Source organism: Rhipicephalus microplus, chromosome 1 (genome assembly GCF_043290135.1).
Source record: "Rhipicephalus microplus isolate Deutch F79 chromosome 1, USDA_Rmic, whole genome shotgun sequence".
Classification (NCBI taxonomy): domain Eukaryota; kingdom Metazoa; phylum Arthropoda; class Arachnida; order Ixodida; family Ixodidae; genus Rhipicephalus; species Rhipicephalus microplus.
The window spans coordinates 170,280,477-170,307,308 of record NC_134700.1 but is presented as its reverse complement, the minus strand read 5'-3'; the positions used below and the strand labels follow the sequence as shown (position 1 = coordinate 170,307,308).

Here is a 26,832-nt window from a genome sequence, read left to right as displayed (position 1 = left end):
AACATACGGTGTGTGGCAGCAGTCGGCAGCTAAATAGTGCGGGCGAGTCGAAGAAGCCAAAGAAGAAAATGTCCGAAGAAAAATTGCCTCTCATCAAGAACGGTGAGTGCCCCGCGGTTGTATTTGGTATGTAATCGTGAGTAACTTTATGGGCCGTTGTATTTGCCGATCGCGAGATCTGAAGCCTATATCGGCAATCAGCCGCATTTCGTGGATAATTTGTCGCCTGTTTTCCTTTTCATCACGCTCTATACGGCTGCATCATTTTACTCTTCCGTTCACGTTTAGTACAAGCTTACGTAATATTGAACCCATTTCTCCCCTGTGGCTGCGGCCAGAACAGAAAGTGCGGATTTGGTTATGTCAGTCTTTCCCATGCGGCAAGCATGCAATAGGACAGGTAGGTCACCATGCGATGCCCTCCGATCAAAATGGCTGCCCCTACAAGCGATGAATGCTAATCTACAATCTCTCATGCGATAAGAAGACGCTGTTTTTCATTTCTGGCAGCGGAATTTTTAGTGTTAGGTGACGTTTTATAGTGCTGGAGTCGACGCCAGAGCTTCAAGAATAATTCATGCACTTCTACCCCCCCCCCCCCTTTAAATTGAAACGACGTTAAAAAAGTGGCCACACTAGACAAGTACGTATTGTTTCCACTTCTATATATTAAAAGGACCTATCAAGCTGTTGCTACGGTCACCCTACCTTTCAAAGCTTCGGTTCCTTTACTGCCAAATGCCATACAAGCTCAACACACTGAGAGTAGTAGACCAAAGGGTACCTTACGAGTCAACGTTTTTACGAGGTAGTCAGTCTTCAATGCCCGAAATGGTCTCTGTCTATGACTAGTCTGCTTGTCAAAATGTTGGATCCCGAGTCCTGCACTGCATCACTGCCGTTGATAATACCAGTTCTCCGTTCTTCTATAACATACAGAATCCGGCATACATAGATGAACCGATTCCAAGCAGTAAGATGAGTTGTTAAGGCATTAAACTGGGCTAGTTGTTAATGAATTAAAGCCCTGGCGTGGGGGTCAGTGGCTAAGGTACTCGGCCACTGACCCGCAGGTCGCGCAATCAAATCCCGGCTACAGCGGCTGCATTTTCGATGGAGGCGAAAATGCTGTAGGCTTGTGTGTTCAGATTTGGGTGCACGGTGAAGAGCTGAAGAGCCCCAGTATAGTATAAATTTCCGAAGCCCTCCACTACGGCGTTTCTTATAACCATATGGTAATTTGGGGACGTTAAAACACACATATGAGTCAAAACAGTGAGGCAATTCACGATACGTTTTTCTCAAACTTGATTAGTGCTCAGTAGTTGCGGAAGAATGATGTAAAGCATCCCATACTTTTCCTTACGGCACTGATTCGCACGCTCCGTGCGATGACGGTTGTCAGCGATACCGATAGCTTTGCTGCTACTTTCAGAAATACTCAATGGTTTTATTATATGCGGGGTGGCACAGTTACGCACATATACGTCAGAAAACCTGTGCGGTCTTCTTTTCAATAGGTGACCAGTAAAAGAGCGAGGGATAGTGGGATACACTGTGTGCTGCCAGCTTCCGGTTCGAGAAGAGTAGACGACGGGGAACCAATCCGTTCAAGCCTCAGATTATTTGGGACTCGCGTGCGCGGTCGCCCGTTTATCTTCGTCCTGATAAACCATAGTCGGTTGTTCAGCCATTTACTGCTCCAACTCACGCGTGAAAGGCAAACGCAGGTATCAACTTCCACTGAATGAAGAAAAAAAATAAGATGGGCCGCGGCTGAGAAGAGAGCCACAGCGGCAGGTAGCCTTTGGGTACCGAACGTTGGAGCCAGAGTGTGCGAAGACCATTTTATCACAGGTATTACACACTAATAAAAAGCTTACGCATGAATTTACTGTGAATCAAGAAATAAATATCTAGAAATAAATTTTCGCGCAGGTGAGCCTAGCAAAAATATTATGGGAACGTGCGGGCGAAATTGTTGTATACCTGCCATACGAGATGAGCGCCGGCCATTGCACCCATATATATGACAAAGAACGTGAAACCTTCACTCAAAAGTAAGTTTATACGAAGCGCTGCGTGAGTCCATTCGCGTTTATCTTGATCACACTGTGCGCCAGAATGGCCCACAAAGAAATAAGTGTGTTAAACAAGCACAGTATTTCCATTATTCGGCACCGTCTATGTCTATCTGTATTGTGCCGCCGTGCCACACAGCTTGACCAAGATCAGCGTTTAAATAAATATCTGGCTTCGACTAAGAAATTCATCCTATAGCGCGCCGAAGGCTAGAAAAAAGAAGATATCTTAATGCGCTCTATAGGTACTGCGCTTCATGCCAACCGACCGATGATGTCGGCCGAAGCCGTGATCCCGAAATGAACTCTTAGCACACTGCTACAGTCATCCCCATCCCTTGAAATCTTTAAAATAGTGATTTTGTTATCTGCAGCAACGCATCATACAATGAAAACTGTCTTCTGCATCGATTGGTCGGCTAGCCAAACTGGCAGTATACCCCAGAGCAGCATAAAAGCATTGCAAATCATTCTACAGTTCGATAAAAAAAAGTTCGCTTACCATTCATGGCTTTCATAGCTTGTCATCGCCGCAGTCACGGTTAGAAAAAAAAAAAAAAAACATCATCTTCTCAAGCACTTACATTGCACGGAGAGGTGTTTTTTTTTCAAGTGAGTGGTACGAAAATGAGCGCGTGCTGCTGTTAACCCGCGTGGTGCGTCGAACCGGAAGCCGTCGTATCCCACAGTTCCCTGCGATATCCCGTATTACCGGTCACCTATTGAAATGATTCCGCAGTGCTGCTAGTGTTAGTAACCTCATGTTGTGTCTTCGTTTAGCTTTGGTGTATGTCGCGCGAGCGCTGATCACCCACCGTAAAAACGCCTTACAGTCGCTTATCCTCGATTCCAGCCGTAATGCCCCCAGATGACTGAACCATTTGCAGCACACGTGTCCACTTCTACACCATTACCTTCTGATGGATACACGCCCTCTCATAGTTCCCATATCACTAGCGAACACGCACAAGGAAACCACAGGATGGGACAGGACAACCGGTGTCCTGTGCCCTTGCGCATGTTCGCTAGTTAAATAGAAACGTTCGATACCAACTAATGTATTGATTAATATGGGGAGTTTAACGTACCAAAACCACCATTTGATTACGAGAGACGCTGTAGTGGAGGGCTCCGGAAATTTCAACCAGCGGGGGTTCTTTACCGTGCACCCAAATCTGAGCACACGGGCCTACAGCATTTTCGCCTCATTCGAAAATGCAGCCGCCGCATCCGGCATTCGATCCCGTGACCTGCGGGTCATCATCCGAGTACCTTAACCAATAGACCACTGCAGCGGGGCTGCCTCACTGTTTTGTTTGCAAGCTTTGTGAGGACGCTGAGTGAGCGCATTTCTTCGTGTTTGAAATATCCGGAAAGTATACATACCTAAAGCAACTAACTTACGGCCGAGGTAAACTGATTTCGGTGGCAGCCTTCGCTGTCTGCGGTTCTTTCGCCTTATTGCCTAGCAGGATGTTTTTGTTCGCTGCTGTCAGATCCGGTGAAATGAAAACCGAATGGCCGTAACTCTCCTTAGAGAATCGTTCGGCACTGGTTGCTGCTTCACCCGTTTTCAGTTTCCCGTATCTGCAAGATGAGCACATTTGGTGGAGTCTACAGTGCTTCTGTCTTTTTAGCGTAATAGTAGCAGTGCACGACACAGGAGCACAGCTGCACGAAATCGGCACTTCGATCTTTCAAGCAGGTCGGGATGGCAATATAACCACCACCTAGGCCGCATGCAAGCCAGGACCACGTGATACTCTCTTACCAGTATGTTCGTGCTGCATGACGACATCCTCTACCGACACAACGTCCGCACTGAAGGCCTTGGGCTTTTGCTTGTCATTCCTCATCCTCTACGGCCTGCTATATTTAAACTTCGACAAGCTTCGAGTTCTAGGCACAGAGATTGGCAATCACAATATTAGTGCCACATACGTGGGCCGGCCACACTTTCGGGTGACACACAGATGAACCCTGTGGCCTAGCGGCTACGGCAATGAACTGTTCACATGGAGAACGACGATATAATTTTCGACCATAGCGCCGCATATCGATGCGGGCGAAATCCTAAAAACACCCATGTATACTTAAAATTATCTGCACGTTAAAGAAAAAGAAGTCACAGCTTTGCCGCAAATGCGAAGCGGTGAACGTGATAGTAACAAATTAGAAGGTCACACGCAAAATGGCAAGCAGATCGAAACGTGCCCCACGCCTCTCACAGACAAATGACGCAAGAAACGTACTCACAGGTACAGATGAACGTGAATAAGCGTCTCAGTTGTTACTTCGCTGTGTCTGAAAAGCACGCTTCTTTCGCAAACGGAGTCTGGGCAATGTGCAGTGACCTTTGTGCACGCAGTAACTACAACAGAATCGTTCTGGCGAAACTCAGAGGCTAGCCAAGACGTATGATCCTTCCCACTGCAAGATAAGGGCGCGCGATCGAGCGTACACCCCCTTATTCTCTATGCGGGCCAAAGAACGCGTGAGAGATGAGAGCCGCCGCGTGCTCACTGCGCCATCTTCCTGGTAATGCTTAAACCCCCCCCCCCCCCCCCCCCGAGATGCCTGCCAACAGCGGTAAGTGGTACATATAAATAGCTTGCTGTTTGCAAGTTAAAGCAGGTATCCTTCCGTGGCTGAGTGGTTAACGCCTCGCATTCACGACGCGGAGATCCCACGTTCAATTCCGCGCGGGAGTCCTTTTTCTAGATTTTCTCTTTCTTGTATATATATATATATATATATATATATATATATATATATATATATATATATATATATATATATATGGTGCATGACGCGGACGCCGGCGGCAAAATCCAGCCGAGAATGTACATATACTTGCTATCGCAATAAAACAGTAGCGATTGGTGTTAATCCTGCGAAGTCCCCGATTACGGCGTGTATTCTAAAATGCTACGTAATGCCCCATATTTTAATGATCAACCGGCTGTCTCAATGACTAGCAGTGCTTTAGTGCGTGTTTTTCACTCACGTTCTTAACGCCTGTTGTACACGCGACGGTTTTGTGTCCTGTGTTCGCAGCAATGCCCCTAGAGGACCGCAAGTACACCATCCGGGAGTTGAAGTACGAGGAGCTTCCACGGTTGGTGGAACTCTGGAAAGCCATCGGCTTCATGATAAGTGGTGACCTCATCGACTCGCTGTGGAAGTGTGACCGGGCCGGCATCATTGCTGCCGTTGCTGAGGACGGTGAGGACAAATTTCGGAAAACTAACAGAAGGCTATTCATGCAATGACAATGAGATACAGTGAAGAAGCTTGCGTACCGTTCACAAGACAACCTCTAAAGGCGTGCCGTTATCGTTTCTTCTTTCCAGCGGGTTGTTCAGCGCTTTTGCCCGATGACCGAACAGTAAAGGCAGGAAATCTCAAACCGCTCGCATGCATTAAATTACAAGGAGCAAGTGCGCGATGCGTCATATCGTGCCCTTCATTTTATGTGGTCGTTTCTTCATGACGGGCTTCTCGGCATACCAGTTGATTCTTGTCTCTTTTCGGGATAAAGGTGCTGACATGTCTTCAAGATTGCCGCGTGAACTTCCCTTAAATATATTGTTATGTGCATGGGCTAACTTAACACTGGTAATGCAAAAGACTCAAGCGAATTCATGACACGCAGTGTAACCTGCTGTGCGTTGCAGCGTAAAAGTAGGCAATATAGATATAAAAAAAGATGAATTCTTGAAGTTCTTAACTGATACCGTTCAAGCGAAAACCGGAAAAATTCACGCTCACTTGCCGACACAGATACATGTTTCACAAATCTAGACCATGCCCCCAAATTTATTATTGCTCAATATTTGAGAAAGTTCCCATGCTGCCGTGTCACTGGTGTTGTCTGACGCACGTCCATCTTTTAAAAACTACTGTTTTATCTTGTTAGTAACATTATTTCCGGTCAGACGTATCAACATCGGCTTTTTACAGCAAGAAATTTGGTTTATTCTAAAGAAAGGCACATTAATGTTGAACATACCTAATACGTGATTTCTTAACTGGATATGTCCGAAAAACGGTGTAAGAGATGAAATAAAAATAAGACCCTTCACTCATTGATTGATTGATATGTGGGGTTTAACGCCCCAAAACCACCATATGATTATGAGAGACGCCGTAGTGAAGGGCTCCGGAAATTTCGACCACCTGGGGTTCTTTAACGTGCACCCAAATCTGAGCACACGGGCCTACAACATTGCCGCCTCCATCGGAATTGCAGCCGCCGCAGCCGGTATTCGAGCCCGCGACCTGCGGGTACCCTTCACTCATGTTGGGAATAAATACGTCAGTGTTGCTAAAAATAAGTGTTATACGTGTGTTCTTATCAAGAGCGGGAATACAGGCTTCTTTCTGTGAACACTGTTGATCACACAGCATACCAAACGACAGTGACATGCACACTCCACGCATAACCGCGCACAACATCGATTGGTCACTTCTCTTATGACATCGCATGCTTTGTTGCTTCACTTTTCTGCCACCATTGCAGCTGTTGGGATCAGATATGGCAAACTAAAATAGGCACAAAAACGTTACACCAGCGACTTTCTTGTACCTCCTTTTTCGTGATTTGGTTTGCAGTGGACATTATTTTGTGAAGGTGGAACGGGAAGGACAAATCAATTCAGGCCCCCATTAGAATGAAGCCCATGGACGAGTATAACGAGTTTGTTTTTTCCCAATGTGCGACCTTTTACTCATATTTGGTGATGCGTCTGCTTTGACGAAGAGTAGTGTTTTGATATCGTGCATGGGAGTATATGCAGAATGATTCTGTGGCACAAAGGAGTACAGCATTGTGCCTGAGCTCTGCATTGGAAGAGTTTAAATGTGAAAGCATTTATATGCATATAGCCCATGGTATTGAACTCTGGAAACTGTAAACTCATTTCTTTCACCTGCAAACAATCAAAGTCTGATTTTTCCTACGTCATTGACAACTCTGTCATATCTCGTGTTCAGTCATTCAAGTATCTAGGGATAAACTTGACTCACATTCTTTCATGGCGCATCCACATTACCGCTCTTTGTGCTAAAGCATCACAAACGCTTGGATACACTCGTCGTAACCTCCGCAAATGACCACCTAACATTCGCAAGTTAGCGTACCTTACCTTCTTTCGCCCGCAGTTAGAATTCGCGTCATCTATTTGGTCCCCTTATCAGGACTACTTAATTGCTAACTTAGAGCTTGTTCAAAACCCTGCCGCTCGTTTCATTACCGGAAATTACGAACGAAAATCCTGCATTACTGAAATAAAACTCGAACTTTCGCTGCACCCTCTTCAATTTCGCCGGTGTGTTTCCCTTTTATGCCTGCTTCATGGATATGTTCAAAACACCAGGCCTCATTCTCTCCTTTTGAAGACTTCACTGCGCATGTCTAGGCGGCTCCACAATCGGGGCAGTTTCGAGCGCATCTTCCGCAATACAAGAGCGTTTAATTGTTCGGCGCTGCCACACGCCATCCAGCTTTCGAATGATCTCCCTGGTGATATAACTTCAATCACAAATCGCAAAGCTTTTCACTATCGTCTACTCGAACATTTCATGCTTACGTAGTTATTTCTCATCTATTCTCTCCAGATGTGTTATCTTATGTTTTAAATTGTTTAACTTTGTACTATGTCACATTGTAGTGTTGTAAACGCGGCCAAAGCTTTCTTTATTTTACGACCACTGACTCTTAATGTTAAATAAATTTGTGTTTCGTGCACGGTCTTCCTTTGTTTAGTTTTTCTACTGGGGTGTTACTCTTGATTTTCTGGCAGTTGTTTATATAACAGTGGACTCTACAGATTGTACCGTTTTGATTTCGTCCTTTTTTATATTTATCACATGTCATGTTTTACCATGTATCGCCCTTCTTACACAATGCTCCGATAAGGAGCCTGTAAGGTATTATGAATAAATAAAAAATAAAAAATGCACTTGTCTTGTAGCTTTTCTCGTCTTATCCCACGTTTCTTCGCGCCATTTCTATTCATGAACTACAATATCAAGCATCCGCCCCTCCGTAACCGTCACGCAAGGTGGATCCCTTTATGGAAGCAAATCTATAAAGCAAGAGAAATTGCAAGGAGTCACATATTTACGGATTCCTGAGTTGCAGCATGATTCTTGAAGAAGGAAGAATTCAACATTCCCTGTAAATAACGTAAAAGAAAGCACAGGTGAAAGCAGAAGCCCTTATGAGACACTCATTGAATTTCTTTGACGTCAGGCGATGACCATGGCGTGACGTCATATGAAGCCCCCGTTTAGTCATGTGACGTTCGGTACAAATGGTATTCACGTTTACATCGACACCAGATATCTTTACCCACGAGACATCTAACCGTATATTTCACGCATTGTAGGTGGATGTACACTACTTCATCATTGCTTGAATTTATTCACTTCAATGCATTGCATTGCAATGCAGCATATTTGTTACCATGTACAAGCCATCACTCTCTCCATATATAGTTGAAACCTTCACAACGTTTGCGTTGTCTCAATTTTAGTACAAGACTGTGCGGCAATATGAAATTGCCTGCACAGAACGTAAACCGTAGCTTTTATACGGACAACGAAGTGACGTTCTGCGCGCAGGTGAGGTGATCGGCTCGTGCTGTGCCCCGTTTGTGGGCGAAGGCATGGCCAAGCTGTGGCTGCACGGCCTGCAGCAGCAGTACCGCAACCAGGGCCTGGGCACGCAGCTGGCCGACCGAGCCATGGAGCACATTGGCGAAGCCAACGCGTACACGCTGTGCATCCCAGAGCACGAGCACATCTACCTCAACAAGTACCAGTTCAACGTGAGCTCGCGCCTCTTCCAGATACTGGGACCCGCCGTGCCCCGTCTGACGGGCGTCATCACGTCGCTGCCCGGGGTGCGCGTCATGGAGAGTGAGCGGGGAGTCCGCGAGCTGCTGCTCGAGTACGACACCGACATCGTCGGCTTCAACAGGTGCTGGACTCTTGCCCGTGGGCATACCGAAAAATCTCGAATAATGAGCGCAAAACGAACAATGCACAGGACAGAAAACGATGGCAAGCGCTGCCTTCTAGCTGAGGATTTGTCTCTGTTCCCTTTCTTGTCTGTTGTCCGTACTGCGCTGATTGTTGAACATGCATTACCGACTATCCCAATCACAAATTCTGCTATACTACAGAAGCTGAACGAAGAAGGACGAATTGATCAAGGACCTGTTTTCTGCATCATGTAAATCTTGCGAAACTGGAAAATGAAGACAAGTGAAGTATAAGGACGTTATTTGTATTGTCTTTAATTGTAACGCGATAATTGTGATATCAACTGAAGAAATTAAAGTGGGTGAAAAATAAGCTTGCTGCCAGCAGCGACCATCCCATTCATCGTCGACTAAAACGCGCCGAATGGTCTACTAATTGCCCCTTTTCAAAAGACTACTTTGCGCATGCGCAGTGGCGGTGACATCACGTGCACCGTGTTTTTAAGGCTTCACTGGTTGGCGACATTTGCAAATAATCACGAAAAGTACCAGGCCTGGCCCGCAGGTTGTCTACTGATGCTTTTCAAATAACTTCGGAGGCCACTGACCCACCGTTTCGATTTCGCAATCTCCACTGGAGGCGCTGTACGGACTTGAAAAAAAAAATCACAGCATAACCATGGAGTGAATGATGATGAGTGGGGTGAAGCCTCGGAGGGTCTTATAGCTAAACCACGAATCGTCCGTCCGATGTTCATGTCCGTCCGTCCGTCCGTCCGTCCGTCTATCTAGTGAACACTCCTAGTACCGCCATGTCGCATCTTTTCATCATAAATTCATCGTATACAAGTACCGCCATCCAGCGGACATTCCAAGGACTGAACGAGAAGTGGCTACCTACTACTACATACATCGAGGATGCACTACCCACGGCTTAAGAAGCTTCGCCCTTAAAAGGCCCATTGAGCTACAGCAATGGTCGCTCTTCCATCCATTAACTGTGTATTTATGTGCATTCAAAGCTGGGATCTGTTAGCTGCAGCGCCACTCACAGCCATGGCAGTGACTGTGAAGCTCACTTTTCTTTAAGGAGAGCGTAAAGTAGAGGGCTCGTTTCCTTTGTTAGGCGCAATACTGATGAGATCTAACAGACGATAATACCAGGGAAAGTGTAGGGGATGTTTTTTAGAAGAAAAAAATGTGGACGAAAAGATAACTTGTCATGGACAGGAACCAAACCAGCGACCTTCCGACGCTCTACCAACTAAGCTACCTTGGCGGTTACCCCCCCCCCCTCCACTTTATTATAGTGCCTAAAATCTAGGCCCTATAGCTTTATGGAATATATATGTGCATTTAAACGTGGGAGCGTCAGTCAGCTCCACCTGTTTCCAAGGCGGCAAGCGCGGAACACTCTTCTTGCCTGTTTGGCGTCACGTAGTACGTGATCTTAGTACGAGATGGCAGCTGACTAATAATCTCTCGCACACCTCCGCAAGACGCCAAGTCTTTGAAGTTTTGTTAGCTGTTGGGGTTCAACGTCCTAAATCATTCTGATTTGGGACGTTATCGTTATGAGAGAGACCGTAATGGAGGGCACCGGGAATTTCGACCACATTGGTCGGGAGATACTTACGTGAAACAGTAAATTTGTTCAGATTGATAAAGTTCTATTCGAGAAATCTAATGTTGTTAATATTACGATTATAACCTGATTCCTGGAAACAAAGTTAAGGTCAAAGTAACACTTCTCAATTTCGCGCCGATATTGGTGCGCTTGACGTCACGAATTTCAAAGTGTATTTGTCATATTTGGCCTACATTGGTTCGACAAAAGCTTTCTGAGGTATTGTATACTAAGTTTCTGGTCCTATTAGCAGACATTGTGCTTCATGCTTACCTATTAGGAGCTACGTAGGCCTTAGTAAACACCATAAAAACTATGTCATCATGGTGCAGGAATTTTAAGGTGGCATTACCACCCACACGACGCGTTTTATATACACACCTTTCACAATTGCGAAACCTCGCGGCAAACGTGGTGATTATGGTGATTAAAAGGGAGATTTACCATCAGAAAAATAGTTTTCGTCTTTATTGTCCCTTTAACGTGCACCTTAATCTAAGCACACGGGCCTCCAGCATTTTCGCCTCCACCGAAAATGACCTTTAAACTATGACAGAAGTTTCAAAGACTCAGCAGTCTTTGTGTCGTATCGATATCCCACATTGGTGCAGGACGGCCCTGCTGGACCGTATGCTGAAGGAGAAGAACACAATGCTACGCATAGCGCTCCGTGATGACAACCAGATCGGCGGATACGGCTTCATAAGCGAGGGCCTCCATGGTGCGGCCATCGTGCGCCACTTGAGCGCCGACTCGATCGACATTGCCGAGCTGCTGCTGGGCCGGCTGTTCAGGGACTGTCCGGCGGTGGCGTCCAAGGGCGTCTGGGCCGTCGGCTGCATCCAGAGCTACGAGTCGCACAGCTTCTTCAAGAAGTTCAACCTCAAATCCATCCACGAAATGAAGCTGCTGCGCCGCCGAGGAGTGGACAACGACATGTCGCGGGTTTACGTCTTCTACTGAGGAGCCACCTCGGAGATTGGACTGTAGCGCCGTTGGCAGCGCCTCTTTATGTGTGCTTGCCCTTGCATACACCGTATTTCGATTCACGCCCGCTGAAAATTGACTCCTGAAAAAATATGTATATGACAAGGATGTCCTCTGACTGTTTTGTCGCCTTATATGAAAGAAATGAGTATTTTCCTTGCGGAATGCAACAGGCGTGCACTAATCACACGGGGCAGCTTTGGTGTAAAGTAGCCTTTTGCTAAACAGTGGTTCACTTGGGAGCCTCCGAATGGTACTAAACTGATCCTTAAACCAATACACAAAACGAGGTCTATTACGATGCTTTCTTCGGCTGAAATATTTGTTTCAGCAACTAGTACGTGCGCCAACGCATGAGCAATACATTCGCACATCAAGTGTCGAATGTTGTCAATGGCGGAGTTTGGACTGGATGAGATAAGAAAGAGTGCGAGTCTGTATATGGCTGGCACCAGAGGGCTACCTGTCGGTTGCCGAGGTACTTTAGCGGTGAAGGATAGAGCACGTTGAAAGTGTGCACGCGCTCCATCGTGAATCCGGTAACAGAGGCCGCCGGTTCCCGGTTTAGAGCATCCAGCTTAGAGTACTTTGGTTTAGAGTTTCGGCAAGCAGATTACCCACTTGGAGGTGGCAGCTTCCCACAAGTTGCCTTGGTTTCTATAGCTGAAACAGTCTTGAAGAAATCGCGAACCCGCCAAGTGGACAAAGAGTCACCACGCGTCTCAAAGCAAAGGTAGCGGTAATACCTTATGTGCGTGGCGTGTCGCATAACTTGAATAAGATCGCCAAGCGAGTATATGTAGAGTTGATCGTCTCTTCAACTTTGAAAACGTCTGAACTTTCTAAAATGACGAAAAAGTCCTTGCCTCCGAAAAGCAACAGCCTGTACCGTAAAATATGTTGAATTGCAGTTTGGGGGTGGTCTACCATACTCTCCTGTCTTGAGGCAAAAATTAAGCAGGTCGAAGTAAGCGGTGCTCAATGGAAAGGTTCAGACAGCATTGCAATTTGCAATAATGTCATAAATTACAGAGAAGGTGACCTGGCAACACATTGCAGAGATTGAAAGTGCGTACTGAATTTTCACGCATGCTACGTGATTGATTTGATTGATTGATATGTGGGGTTTAACGTCCCAAAACCACTATGATTATGAGAGACGCCGTAGTGGAGGGCTCCGGAAATTTCGACCACCTGGGGTTCTTTAACGTGCACCCAAATCTGAGCTCATGGGCCTACATTTCCGCCTCCATCGAAAATGCAGCCGCCGAAGCCGGGAGTCCAACCCGCGACCTGCGGGTCAGCAGCCGACTACCTTAGCCACTAGACCACCGCGGCGGGGCTACTCCACGGTGATGGCCGAGCGTCGAGACACGTGGAGCACTTTGTGATTGAGGCAAAAAAAATATATTAATATTGAAGCCGGTGGCTATTGCGTGAGTGTTGCCTCCGTATTTTTATCCCCGAAAGAGTTGCGATATATCAATTCGACTGCGCAGCAGCGAAACGTGACAACACTGTCTGCATAATAGCACTCCTTTCTTCTTCAACTAAAGGTTGTTGGAAGTGCATGGCAGCGTGTGTGTGTACGCCTCTGTTTTCGACCGTAATCTTCCTTGCGCCTTCTTTTTCAGGTCATGCAAAAAAAAAAAAGCATGCCCAGTTGTTCACTCTCACGTGTGTGTGATGGACCCGCGAAAATAAACAAGAAAAAAAAAACGCCGGTAGCTCTATGGCAGAACACCTCATTGCCCCGCAGACGGTCAGGGTTCGATACTCACTGGGAACTGAAAATTAATATTTTATTTGCATCGTTCTGGATGTTTTGGTCACTGACAAGATGATTTTTCGCTTACGACCAACGACGCCCACCCCGTACTTTCTGTGGGACGAGCCCTTTGTCACGTTAATAGGAACAAAGTATGACATCCGCATAGTGCTCTCAGCACCAGCAAAGCTGTAGAACGCTTGCAGTTTAGTCACCTGAGGGAAGAATCTGCTAGCATGAAAAAGGAAAATGAGTGTCTTCTCCAACATAGAAGTAAAAATGGGCCATGCAAGGTAGGTAGAGCTTATCAGGTCTCTTTAACGCGAAGGATATCTTGTGTCAGTGACGGCCAGGATTGCCGTATAGGGTAGATGTGGAAAGGAGCCCAAATTCAAGCTACACTTAGCCAAAGTAGCCATGCCATTTCACTTTGCCATCAAAAAGACTGAGTATTTTTTTTGAACATTTAAAAAGAAATTCTGCGGGAAGAAACACTAAATATTGAAGCAATTTTTCTTGCAAGCCAATCACAGAAATTGATTGCTAGATTTACCACAATACTATAGTCAATAAACAATTGTATCGGGCCAGTTGGTAAGGATCCATTTTGCTAGGAACCGCAGCCACTATTACAAAGAGCACACAACACAAGCGCTTAACTTCAACTAAACGTTTATTGAAAACGTCAGAGTTTATAAAGGGGGTGAAGACAGAAAAAGAATAAAAAATGGTAGACAGCAAACATCACACGTGCCAGTCCCGTACATTACTATCCGTTATTGTCTATCACCCCATCCAAAAAACATAGTTCTTTCCGCGTGAGCGAGATAGAGGGTGCACTAACACAATCAAAATCATCGCGTGTCATTTCAGCCACTTCTACTATCAAACGGGTTAACAAATCTCTGTCCTGACACAGCACGTACGTGTTATCGAAATAAGGCACACAACCGCACTCCTTACAGTGGATCGCCAAGTGACCATCGGTACCCTTCTGCACTTTATTGTGGTGTTCTTTTAGCCTTTCAATAATGCATCTTTCAGTTGTTCCCCCATAAACAAGACCACATGACAAGGGCACTCTGTAAACAACCGACTGCGCACACTCAACATATTTATTGCGATGCTTAATTTGGCAACCTTTCTTTTCTTTTGATAGTCAACTTCATTTTGGCGCGAATCTTTGATTTTTGTCAAGTTCGCACTAGAACACTCACCGTGCTACGAGCACTAATATTCGACGTCAAAATAGGTAACGGACAGTGTGCTAGCTGCGTGCTTTACCACATGCACGAAACTTCAAAATTTCCTCTCGGAAGGCGCGAGTGCGCTGCATGGAGAAAGAGGGGGTTCCCTGCGATGGCGAGAGCATACGCGCGCGCATCGGCCACAGAAAGAGACTGAGAACAGCGGGGGCTCTTCGGGTTTGCTTGTTCATTCACATACAAATATTAGAAATGTCGGAAACTAAATGTGCCAAAACGAAATTTCGATGTATCCAAGAAGTAGCCATAGCATCAACCTGAAATTTTAGTTGCCAGTCTGGGTACAAAAGTAGCCGATTTTGCAGAAAATAACCACCAACCCTGGTAAGGAGGAAGGTACTTTGATGTGATTTTAGAGAACGTGGGAGGGCACTCTCTAAAACCTTGGGCGTACACTTCCCAGCGCACTGCGGAAACTGTGGTTTCGAGTCCGTCTTCAAGGATGTCACAGTTGTGTGCAGAGAAAGCAGGTACACACACAGGCTGTATGATAATTAAGGCATTGCATATAAGGAGAAATCAGTGTATCAGCCATTGCTATATCAACGTCTCTTACAAAGAGTTCGCGTACCTGCGCTCCTCGTTTAACAGTGGACATTCGAAACCGGTTTTTGTTTTTGTACAGCTGCATTCTTCGTCAGTAACACGTAATCCTTGCCGGGCACTATTTAAGGTTGCCGCGTGTATTCAATAAATCAGATTGTAGCCGGTGCTTATCTGTCTCTTCTTTCCTCGTGTCCTGTCCTGCTCCTCAGTTTGCTGGAAAACAGTACTTGTGCTATACCCAACGCTTTTTTTTACAGTGATTACTTGGTTGTTTTCCGAAAGCATCGCTTGAGATAGGATGCAACACGCAAATCTATTCGCATATTTTTTATTCCACTAGAAGTTGCTGCTACTGTAAAATCATGAGTAGCTAAAACACGTGGGTGAGCAAATCACATCACACAATACCTTAAAAATAAAAATCGTTCTCTCAGCCCTTGAAACAGCCTCGTGTGCACAGGCTGAGCCCCTGACTGCAGGCGTTGTCATCTAACGCGAAAGTGAAAAAGTTGAAGGTTTGATTTTTATCATTGATTGCTATGAGTAAAGTTCGCCACAGTACTTTATATGTCTCTTAAATGAAGGCAATTTCTTACAAGCTTGACACGCTGAAACACCACTGAATTTTGTCGCCCGACACAAGGCCATGTGCAGCTGCGGTTATCAGACTTTTATAGCTGTGCTAAAAATAAAAATTAAAGAGGTTCCTTGTCCAAAATCTTGCACGGAAAGCTAACTTTCTTACAAGAAATGCGTTCTGTCATAGCCGAATAAAGTTCAGTACTATCGCGGATAACTGGCCAAATTCTTAACACACATTCTATGGGCACTTCATGCGTGGTATCAAAGAAGCGCTTGAAAGCATACACAGTGAACTGGGCCTGTGGTACTCCGTCTCGAGTACGCAACACTGGAATAAGCAAGAATCCGTAACGATGTATAGACACACGACATTCCCATGGACCATTCGGCACGTCGGCTATAGCAGTCCCCGTGCTGAAACTCGTCCGGTTGCCGATGATTACATCGCAGCATTCTTCGATATTGATCACCTTAGTGTCATGCTGTAGCTTCAGAAGCGACGGGTGTGAGTTCTTCAAGGCAGGGTTACAATCTGACGTTCACTCACCAGCGGTTGCCCATGGTACCAGGTTTGTGTCGCTTGTTTCATCGCATATTGGTCGCAAGGACTTCAGGGACATGAAATCGGTGGTTACAGACATCAAGGGATGATTTTGCGCCATTGAATACGCTGCCTCAATTAGCTCCACAGCGGCTTTCTCTTCTGCAAAGAGGCGCGCATACGTTTCACCGATCCAAAAATCAGGCTGAGGACCACAGGTGGCATCCTTAGTTGGTCAGCTTCAGTTGCCGTACGACATAAGGTGGGTGGTTGGATGCATCATCACCATCATCTCGCACATTGTCTGCACCTTGATCGATGCGAGACCCCACTGTAGAGAAGCCTTTTTTCGAGGCGTACAGCATTTCCTTGCCGTCGAGAAGGTTGCTTTCAAGGGCGCGCTTTCCAGGAGAACAAGTGGTTGGGCAGCCAGACATAACATGACCCGGAAGTTCTCTATGCAGCATTCTATTGCCGCATTTCGGGCAGTTCATGATGTGGAACATGCAGGCGTTGGCGAAGTGGTCCACCATGACGGAAACGAAGTCTTCAGCGTCACAACCGTTGCCCACGTTCCAGCAGCGCATCCTCAAGCCAAGAACAACGTCCTTGCTGATGAATGAGGGAACCACTTCCTCCTGCTTGAAGGCTCGCTTGTGCAAGGGGCAGTGACTGCTAATTTGGCCGCAGTGGCGGTAACATGCCTCGCACAGCAGATGGTCGCAGGGCAACCTGAATGATGCTGCGGAGAACAGGTCACACAGAGAGCACAAGCTTTCTGTGGGCAATGCTGGCACGAATATGGTCCGCCGGCGGTCGAGATGCGCACCGAAGCCTAAGACGCTCTGTTCACGTGCGGGTGGCATGGTCGTGTGCACTTTCGCGAGCAGTGGTAAGCGTGGTCTTGCAGGGGCGCTGCTCAGCTGGGGATGAAAAGAAGCGTGTTGAGATAACAGATAACTTTCGCCAGCGCCCCTTTGACGTTTCTGTCTTTCAATGTAAGGTAAACAATGTACAGCATACCACAAAATTGGCCCCGTATCTGCGTGTAATCTGCAAGTGTCGTCGAAAGACGATAATCTTGCGTGTGGAAAGAGCGAACAAAATATTTATTTGATGTTCTGCGCAATCGGTCAATGGTATTCCAGAGGCGCTGCGTTAGAGTGCCTCGAGCGTGCAGCGGAGGCGAACGAACGCATCAAGTCACGTCACACGTGAGACATGAGCGTCATCTAGCAGTTCGTTTTGCAAAACAAAGCGCGTGGCCGGGCACGCCCGTCTCAGAGTTGATAAGCTGTAGAACGCGAGGCGACGGGTAGGTGCCACCACCATCTCGTCTTAGCAAATCGTTGGAAACACTCCCCACTCCGTGCAAGCGTGGCATGGCAAGCGCAGCGTGATAAGTGCTACGGTCCTTAAAATTACTTATGTATGCGTTTTCTTGTAAGAGGTGCATATGCAGAATATATGCGTGTTGTTATGGTGCCCCAGACATGCGCAATAATTGCTTTTTAAGTGAAAATTGCACAAGCATGAACGCTCAACCTTGAGCAACATTGGCGGTCGCTGCGGATGGGGTCGGCGTTCCAAGTACTCGATGCCCTTAAGAGTGGACAAACAGACATATGTACAGACAGACAGACAGACAAACCAAAATTTTTGCGTCGAAGGCCCCCAAGATAGACTACCATCTTTAGAAAAAAAAACACCAGGCCTGCGTGGAAGGCGCAGCACAGTCACAGCGAAAGCTAGAAGAGCGGCCCTTCTGAGCCTTATCAAAATACTCATTGGGTATCTTCTACTCCAAGCGCACTTGCTTGATACTGTTGCGAAAGACGGACCGATCCCGCCGAAGCCACCACTGTTGCGAAAGACGGCGACGCCAACACGGCCCCGAAGGCGCCACTGCTTTCAACTCCGCCGGGAAGGTCACCAGCCGTTTGGTAGCGTATGTTTCTCAGCCCGCGACTGCTTCTGCGCAGAGCTGATAAGACGAGCGGACGAGACGACGGTTAGTTAAACAAGGTTTATGTACAGCATATATACAGAGGCGTTACAATTTCGGCACTGGGGCCGACAGAGACTCGAAGAGCCGAGCTCTCCTCTCTAATACATAGGTCAACTTTTCGCCTAAGACCGCCGACTCACACACATGTCGGCTCTCCGACATGGGGACTCCTCTCTCATAGGACCGCCGATCGCGACACGCCGCAGGGCTTCTTTTATTTGCACCGGGTCCAACTAAAATGTCCAATCAGAAGCGCCGCTGGTCGTCAGGGCAGACTCCTCCAATGGGGTTGCCGCGCCATGCGTCAGACCACCAGACACGAGGACGCCGGCTCGCTGTCACGTGCGCGGCTGACTCAATGCACGTGGGCCAGAGAGGCGCCGCGCGTGTTCACGCCGTTGAGATGTTCGCGTCAGGCGGACTGCGGGCTGGCCGTGACCCAGATTGCCTTTTTCAGAGGCACGGACGTTTGACGAGGACTCGCTGGCATAACAGCACCCCCGCCGCCAGACAATGCACCGGAAAGACGAGCTGCTTCTACGGGGCTCGGAAGTCAGGTGCGCTCGTTTGCCAGGTCCCTCCAGGTTCGCCTCCAGGGCCATGGGGAGAATACAGCTCCAGACTGTTCCGGGAACACATCCCAATTTTGACGATGGATCCCAGCTCCACTGGCTTGTCGCCACAACTTGTCGACCAGCTTCACTCGTCACTTCTGACCATCTTCGGTTTCAGCATTTGTCGATGGTTCTGCAACTTGCCAAGAACGGATCGACAACAGACAACACACGACACACGCAAGTGCCTTCGGTCACCCGACAGAACACCAGACAAAGTATAGTACAACATATACCTATCTACGTGTCTATCGGAATTTTGTTCCCTCTACATCAAGAGGCACATGTGGGACACAAGACTCTTAAAGTAAGAACTTGAATTTTTCACACTTACAACAACGCAACGAATTAGAATACCACATAAAGTTGGCTCCTTGAGCTCACTCTGGACGAGAGCGCTCAGCTAAGGTCGTGATGAGGTCAAAATTTTGCCCCGAATCGCCAGCGAGAAACCGAAAGGTTGAGAAGGTACTAGCTAGAACGCACTGCTCAATGCACCTCCATTAGCGTTTAGCTTTCCTTTTTTTGTTTTTAGCGAACGTCAAAGTTGCGCTGTGGAGCAACGTGCTCCACCTCAGTAACCGGCCACTTTTAGGCGACGATACCTATGCGGCACCAAGAGCGGCTCACACTTTCGACGTTGCACAGGGGAACAACGATACGGCTTGCTACGGATTGACTCCTCACCGCTTAGCTCGATATCGTGTTCGATCACCCTCGTGTTTCCGGGGCGGTCCGAAAACACGTCTTCAAACTCGGAACCAATCTTTCTCAGGTCCTCTTTCTCAGGTCCTCCTTCTCTTAAGCTAGGCTCTAGGTTTATCTGCTCCCGAATTACTTTTGATCCCCCTTCCATTACCTCACTAGAACTCAAAATTTCTGCTTCCTCTTCCTCTGAAGCATTTAAAAGTAAATTTACGACTGCTTTCAAGTTACTGTGATAAACTTTGTTCGGCCGCCTTCCTAATTTAAATTCACAATTGGTATCAGAAAGCTTCGATACTACTTTTGCGGGCCCTTCCTAATCAACCTCAAGCTTGTTCCTTTTGGACGGCTGCAGCAGCCTTACCTGATTATCAACTTCAAAAGCACGCTTCTTCACCGATTTCTCGCAGTGCTCCTTCGACAGCACTTGTGCCGCGTTCTTGTGGCTTTCCACTAGCGCTTCAATCGAGAGGTCCTCACGCTGCTCTCGAATGAGCGTCTCTCGATCAACTCTCGGCAGCTCGCTCCAACTTTCCGCTACAGGCGAGAGCGTTGCAACCCTCTCGCTCTGACTCAATGGCGCCATGTCGTCTCCCCTTTCTACGGAAACCGCGCCGGTCGGTTCGGCGACGGGCCGCCCGCGTGACTGCTCACATGACTCATGCGGAAACTTTCCTTTCTGGGGTTCCGTCGACCCGCCGACAAGGTCACTTGAGAGTTCACCGCATGGAACCAGATCAAGCTGCCGCGATAGCTTCCGCGCTTGCGATCGCGTGAGAGCCATGCACGCTAAGTTGGGGAAGAACGATTTGCCCTGCTCTTTGAGAAGCTGCTCCGAGTTGTTGGAGAAAAGATAAGGAAAACGATCATTTAGCGCGGCAGACACAGCCGCTTCGGTGCGAAGCTTACCGAACGGGCCTTCAATGACAACCGTGGCGATTGGTAAGCGAACACTCTGCTCCTCGGCGACCTGCCTGATCCACGCGCATTCTCCTGTGAAGTCATCCGGAGACACCAATGAAGGATGGACAACGTCCATGGTTGCCGCTGAGTCTCTAAGTGCTCGGCACGTTTTCCCATTCACCCTAATTTCTTGGAGATACGGCTCCAACAACCGAATGTTTTTTTCTGATTCTCGGATCGTTGCGAAGGCAAATTTTTCCTGACAGTTTCTCGCGATGTGTCCTTCCGTTTTGCAGTTGTAGCAGATTAGCGGCTTCCGTTTGTTTTCCGGTTCAAATGCCTGTGTGGTAGAAACCTCACTCGATTTCTCCGCTTCTATTTGCCCTTCCCCTACACTGTCCTTCGTAAGAGACGGGTCCTTTTTGAAATTACGGTGCGGAACGGGTTTCCGTTGATCAGGTTTCCTTGAAAAGCCCTCTTTCCTTTCATCCTTTTCAACGCGCACTGCCCTGCTATGCAACTTTCGGCGAGTATAATACTCCTCAGCTAACTCAGCTGGCTTATTTAACTGTACTTCCCCAAGTCTGTCCTGCAGCCAAAGTCTGACATTATCCTCGATGCAGCGGTAGAATTGCTCCAATGCAACGCATTCCACCACTTTATCGCGGTCGTCATAAACACCTTCGCCCTTGAGCCATTCAATTAAATCGGCCTTAAGACGAAACGCGAAGTCAACGTGTGACTCATTCCCCTTTTCAGCATACCGGAACCTTTGCCTGAAAGCCTCGGGTGACAACTTATAACGTCTCAAGAGCAGTTCCTTAACCTCGTCATAGCTCTCAAACGCTTCCCTCGACAAGCAAGTTATCGCGTCGGACACTTCGCCGGGAAAAAGAGCTAGCAGGTTCCGCGCCCAAAGAGGCCGCTCCAAAGCGTTTCGCTCACAGACGTGTTCAAACTTGACGAGATACTTCGCCATGTCCTCGCCTACTACGAACGGTGGCAGTTGGTCCCGAATTCTAAAACCGCTGACCTGAACTGTTGGAGAAGCTACGCTAGGCGCCTGCGAACACTGTAGGATTGCCAATTCTAGTCGTTTCAACTCGAGACGCTCCTGTCTCTCGGCCTCCTCGCGACGTTCGCGCCTTTCAGCTTCTTCGCGAGCTTCGCGCCTTTCAGCTTCTTCGCGAGCTTCGCGCCTTTCAGCTTCTTCGCGAGCTTCGCGCCTTTCAGCCTCTTCGCGGCGTGCTTTAATATCCACCCAGGCCTCATCGACTTCCTCAGCCGACACTCCCTCATCCTTCATGATCTCAAGGATCGCTTGCTTTCGTTTCGCACGGCCCAAAGTAATGCCGAGTTGCTAACAAATTTCGATGAGTTCCTTCACTTTAAGGTTCTCCATCGTTCACACTAGCCTCTTGCTGTTTGCCCCTGTTAACAATTTACTTGCCGTACCCATTATAAGTCAACTAGCAAGACGCGCAAGCAACTTTTCACTCTCCCGTGTTTACCCCCTCCGCATTAACTTTGGTTTCAAAGCACTTCGACTTTGCTTGAAACGATCAAAGCTCACTCTAATGCTTCACACAGCCCTTCTCTAAACTACTACAACCTGAGCTAGAGTAGTCTGGTGAACTGAGGGGAAAACATCAGGCACTCACCGCATCGATGTCGCTGACGCTGGCCGATCCCGCAGCTGCCAACCACTGTTGCGAAAGACGGACCGATCCCGCCTAAGCCACCACTGTCGCGAAAGACGGCGACGCCAACACGGCCCCGAAGGCGCCACTGCTTTCAACTCCGCCGGGAAGGTCACCAGCCGTTTGGTAGCGTATGTTTCTCAGCCCGCGACTGCTTCTGCGCAGAGCTGATAAGACGAGCGGACGAGACGACGGTGAGTTAAACAAGGTTTATGTACAGCATATATACAGAGGCGTTACAATTTCGGCACTGGGGCCGACAGAGACTCGAAGAGCCGAGCTCTCCTCTCTAATACATAGGTCAACTTTTCGCCTAAGACCGCCGACTCACACACATGTCGGCTCTCCGACATGGGGACTCCTCTCTCATTGGACCGCCGATCGCGACACGCCGCAGGGCTTCTTTTATTTGCACCGGGTCCAACTAAAATGTCCAATCAGAAGCGCCGCTGGTCGTCAGGGCAGACTCCTCCAATGGGGTTGCCGCGCCATGCGTCAGACCACCAGACACGAGGACGCCGGCTCGCTGTCACGTGCGCGGCTGACTCAATGCACGTGGGCCAGAGAGGCGCCGCGCGTGTTCACGCCGTTGAGATGTTCGCGTCAGGCGGACTGCGGGCTGGCCGTGACCCAGATTGCCTTTTTCAGAGGCACGGACGTTTGACGAGGACTCGCTGGCATAACAATACCCACTAGGACATTAATTGATTGATTTGTGGGGTTTAACGTCCCAAAACCACCACATGATTATGAGAGACGCCGTAGTGGAGGGCTCCGGAAATTTCGACCACCTGGGGTTCTTTAACGTGCACCCACATCTGAGTACACGGGCCTACAACATTTCCGCCTCCATCGGAAATGCAGCCACCACAGCCGGGCTTTGATCCCGTGACTTGCGGGTTAGCAGCCGAGTACCTTAGCCACTAGACCACCCTGGCGGGGCACTAGGATATTATAACAAATGTTCTTGGGTAGTAGGCCGGCATTCACTGTGCTATTTTTCTTAATTCTTCTGAGATGCGTGGTCTCCGCTAAACACTTGCAAAGAGTTTTGTGCCAATTGTTCATGCAGTGGCTGACGACGATGAGGAGTCATGGCTGAAGTGGGTATGCGCCACAGTTAATAGGGAAACAAGAACAAGCTTGTGTAATGGGGTGGAGCATTGGAGGGTCCACTCGTTACGCCATACGCATTTTGCGACGACTGGTTGTTTTTTCGCGGTTTTGAAACGCTTTATAAGTCGTATTAACGCGATTGCTTTCCCCAAATCAAGCGTGCCTAAGGCAAGTTTGCCGACAAGTCACAAGCACCAGCATAGCTCGGTGGTTGAATACTGGACTGGCACCCACCGAGCCTGGGTTCGCGCCCCACTGTGTCATTGGGGCAGTTTTTTTTTAATTTCAGGTGATGTGGTTACGGACACTGGTGGCAGCGGTGGACAACTGCGCGTGATTCGAGTGGTGCTCTTATAACAGCTCGCGCTGTAAAACGCGGCCTGTTGCGTCACTCTGCAACAAACGGGCAGCAGCGTGAAGGCTGTCGTAATAGTTTCGTCCGCATTGGCACCAGTAGGCGTACAGCCACGCACATATACAACAGAAAAAAAAGAGGCAAAAAAATTCACCGATGATTGCGATACTGGTTAATGCGAATTCTGAGCGTCACTGTTTAAATGTTTTGATGTTGCGAATAATCGAGCAAACGCGCATGCGGCATGCCAACGTGTCACGGCGCGAGTGGGAGTAATGAATAACAATGAATTTCACAATTTTCGAAAGGGCTTCCCCAGCCCTTGCCGGCTGGCGTTTATTACGTGCGCGTTGCTTAGTGCAATTTGTCTAAATTGTCACGCACAAGAATATGTCACAAAAAAACACACTTTGTGTGGCTGTCAAGGCTTTTCGGATACGCTCCTGCCAGCTCGCTCACGGTATGCACTGGAGGAGTTAAAACTTTATTTGAGAAACAGCCACTGGCTGTTTGCAGCCGGGGCCGAACGGATTGCTGCCCACGTGGAACTACCCTGATGACCACGCCGTCTTTGTAAATAAGCGTCATCCTTCCCTCGGTTTTCACGCCGACGTATAGCGTGGTGAACCAGGCGTCGCCAACGTTCACCGTCGCTGGCCTACGCGAACGCGAAGCGTTCCACGCACACAGTGTCCCCACTCGGCCAACACAGCGCACGTCTTCTTCTGCAAAGCCTTGTTTCCCAAACCTCTTTCCTGAGCCTGGGTGCGAGAGAGATGCCTGTGACGGGAACAGACATGAGACATCGAAGACTTGGCGGCTCTTCTGGTTGGAAGACTCCTCGGGGCGGCCTCTCTTTCGCTCTCTCACGTCTTTGTTCACTGTGGGTGTGTTCTAATACTCACCGTAGACGACTAAATAAACAGCTAAATGGACGGCGGCCATCTTAAGTCTCATTCCAATATTCACGTAGCCGGCGAAATAGACAGCTCCGACAAGACCACATCGTAGACAAATACGATGCAGGCTAGGGCTGTGTTCCATTTCTTAGACAGCATGTAGACAGTCTACGCAGACTGCTTAGAAGACAGCCCCGAGCCCATGCCGTCCGAGAATCGGAACACGTCTGGACGGCTTTTACGCGACGATGCGCCACCTTACGTCGAGAAGAAAAAGGCTAAAATAAACAAACGTAACAGTTGTAGTTTCTGGCTTATTTCGTGTTGAAATCAAAAATAAATAAACGTTACTCACATTAAGCGTCTGGGGAAGTGTCTGCTTGTGTGCATACGACCATTCCGGCGATGTCGATCTATCTGAGCGATTTACTGAGCCGCCATCTTGTTCAGACAGCAATGTAGCCTGCATCGCATAGTTGTCTGCGATGCGGTCTTCTCGGAGCTGTCTATTTTGCCGGCTACGTGAAAATTGTAATGGGACTTAAGATGGCCGCCGTCCATTTAGCTGTCTATTTAGCCGTCTACGGTGAGCATTGGAACACACCTTACTTTGCTGTCTAAAGAAGATGGCGGCTCAGCGAATCGCTCAGATAGATCGAATCTCGCCGGAATGGTCGTCTGCAAATAAGCAGATGCTTTCCCATACGATCAATGTGAGTAACGTTTGTTTGCTTTTTTGATTTCAACACAAATAAGCCTGAAAATACAACTGTTACGTCTGTTTATTTTAGCTTTTTCTTCTCGACGCGAGGTGGCGCATCGTCGCATAAAAGCCGTCCAGAAGTGTTCCGATTCTCGGACACCATGGGCTCGTTGCTGTCTTCTAAGCAGTCTCCGTAGACTGTATACGTGCTGTCTGAGAATCGGAATACAGCCTGTACCGGTCGCGCTGACAACGGCGACGGCACTCAACGGAAAAATTACCGGGCACCTAACAGCTGCGTCCCGTTTCCGTTTTGAGCGACGTTGGCGTAATAGTCCCGCCATACGTGGTCATGTCGAAGAACCACTGCGTTTCTTGGTGTCTTTGAATGACACATATCTTATGCGCAATCTGCTGCCATAAACCACCATGTGCACTTCCGCCATATCTTGAAGACTACTCGCGCTTCGCATGTGCGCACACTGGGCGTATCTGAACGTGTGGCGGCTGATTGGAACGGCAAAGTCGACATATCTTCGTGTGCCCTGTTGCTCAGATTGGGGAAGTCTTGCGGTTGAAAATGGCCTTGCAGGAAGCTAACCTCCGTGTTATTAGAGTTCCTCACGGCTGGCGAGAAGCGTGGCGGTTTGCGCTAGTTGGTATGGAACGATGATAGCGCGAGAACAGAACGACGACAAAGGGACGAGAAGAGCGCTCGTCTCCTTCTTGTCCCTTTATCGCCATTTTGTTTTCGCGCTATAACTATCATCACGGCGATAAGCACTACGTCATTCCGTCGCCCCGGCAACTGTTTACGGTTAACGCCGTGTTGACGCTCACCCTTAGATGCAGTATCTGGCACCATCGGTGCTCATCAGAAATCACTTTCTGGTGTCATGCCTGCACATGACAGTTTTCACGCCTCTGCCATGTGTTTAAAGACAGAGACCAACTAGCGTCATGTACGAACGAAGGTCTCAAACATATTGCCACGGACACTATCGTCTTTCACGTACGATTTAAGCGCAACTAGACGAGCAGAGACCAAATAGTGAAACCAGGACGTTAACGGAACTTTTTTCGGACAGTTTTAATTTTACATATGCCAAATCAAACTTAAACTTTACTTTATGGTTTATCCGACGCTTGTCCAAATAATTAAAGGCGTCGTTTATTTTGGCCAAGAGTGAAAAACGGCAATGGCCGAGGAACGTATGCGCAACCTGCCAGTGTAGTCTTCTATGTGGGCTTGTGTTCAGTTCGGTGCATTGTCCGGACAACGAGGCATCGCTCTCTTTCTAGCCATAGTTTATTTATTTATTTATTTATTTATTTATTTATTTATTTATTGTTTGCTGGCGTGATACTTCAGAAAAGCCAAACTATGCCAATAGAATGTGCGGATAGCCACTTCTGTGACAGCAGATTGCTTTTGCTGGCGCG

At 48.0% G+C, this 26,832-nt stretch overlaps 1 protein-coding gene across 1 annotated transcript; it reads left to right on the top strand.

Moving 5' to 3' along the window:
* Positions 1–11,844, top strand: LOC142768991 (uncharacterized). Its single transcript, XM_075871702.1, has 4 exons — positions 1–102; positions 5,139–5,306; positions 8,709–9,066; positions 11,309–11,844. The coding sequence occupies exons 1-4, from the start codon at positions 69–71 to the stop codon at positions 11,658–11,660; spliced, it is 912 nt and encodes a 303-aa protein (XP_075727817.1). The 5' UTR covers positions 1–68; the 3' UTR covers positions 11,661–11,844.
* The last annotated feature ends 14,988 nt before the right edge of the window (positions 11,845–26,832 follow it).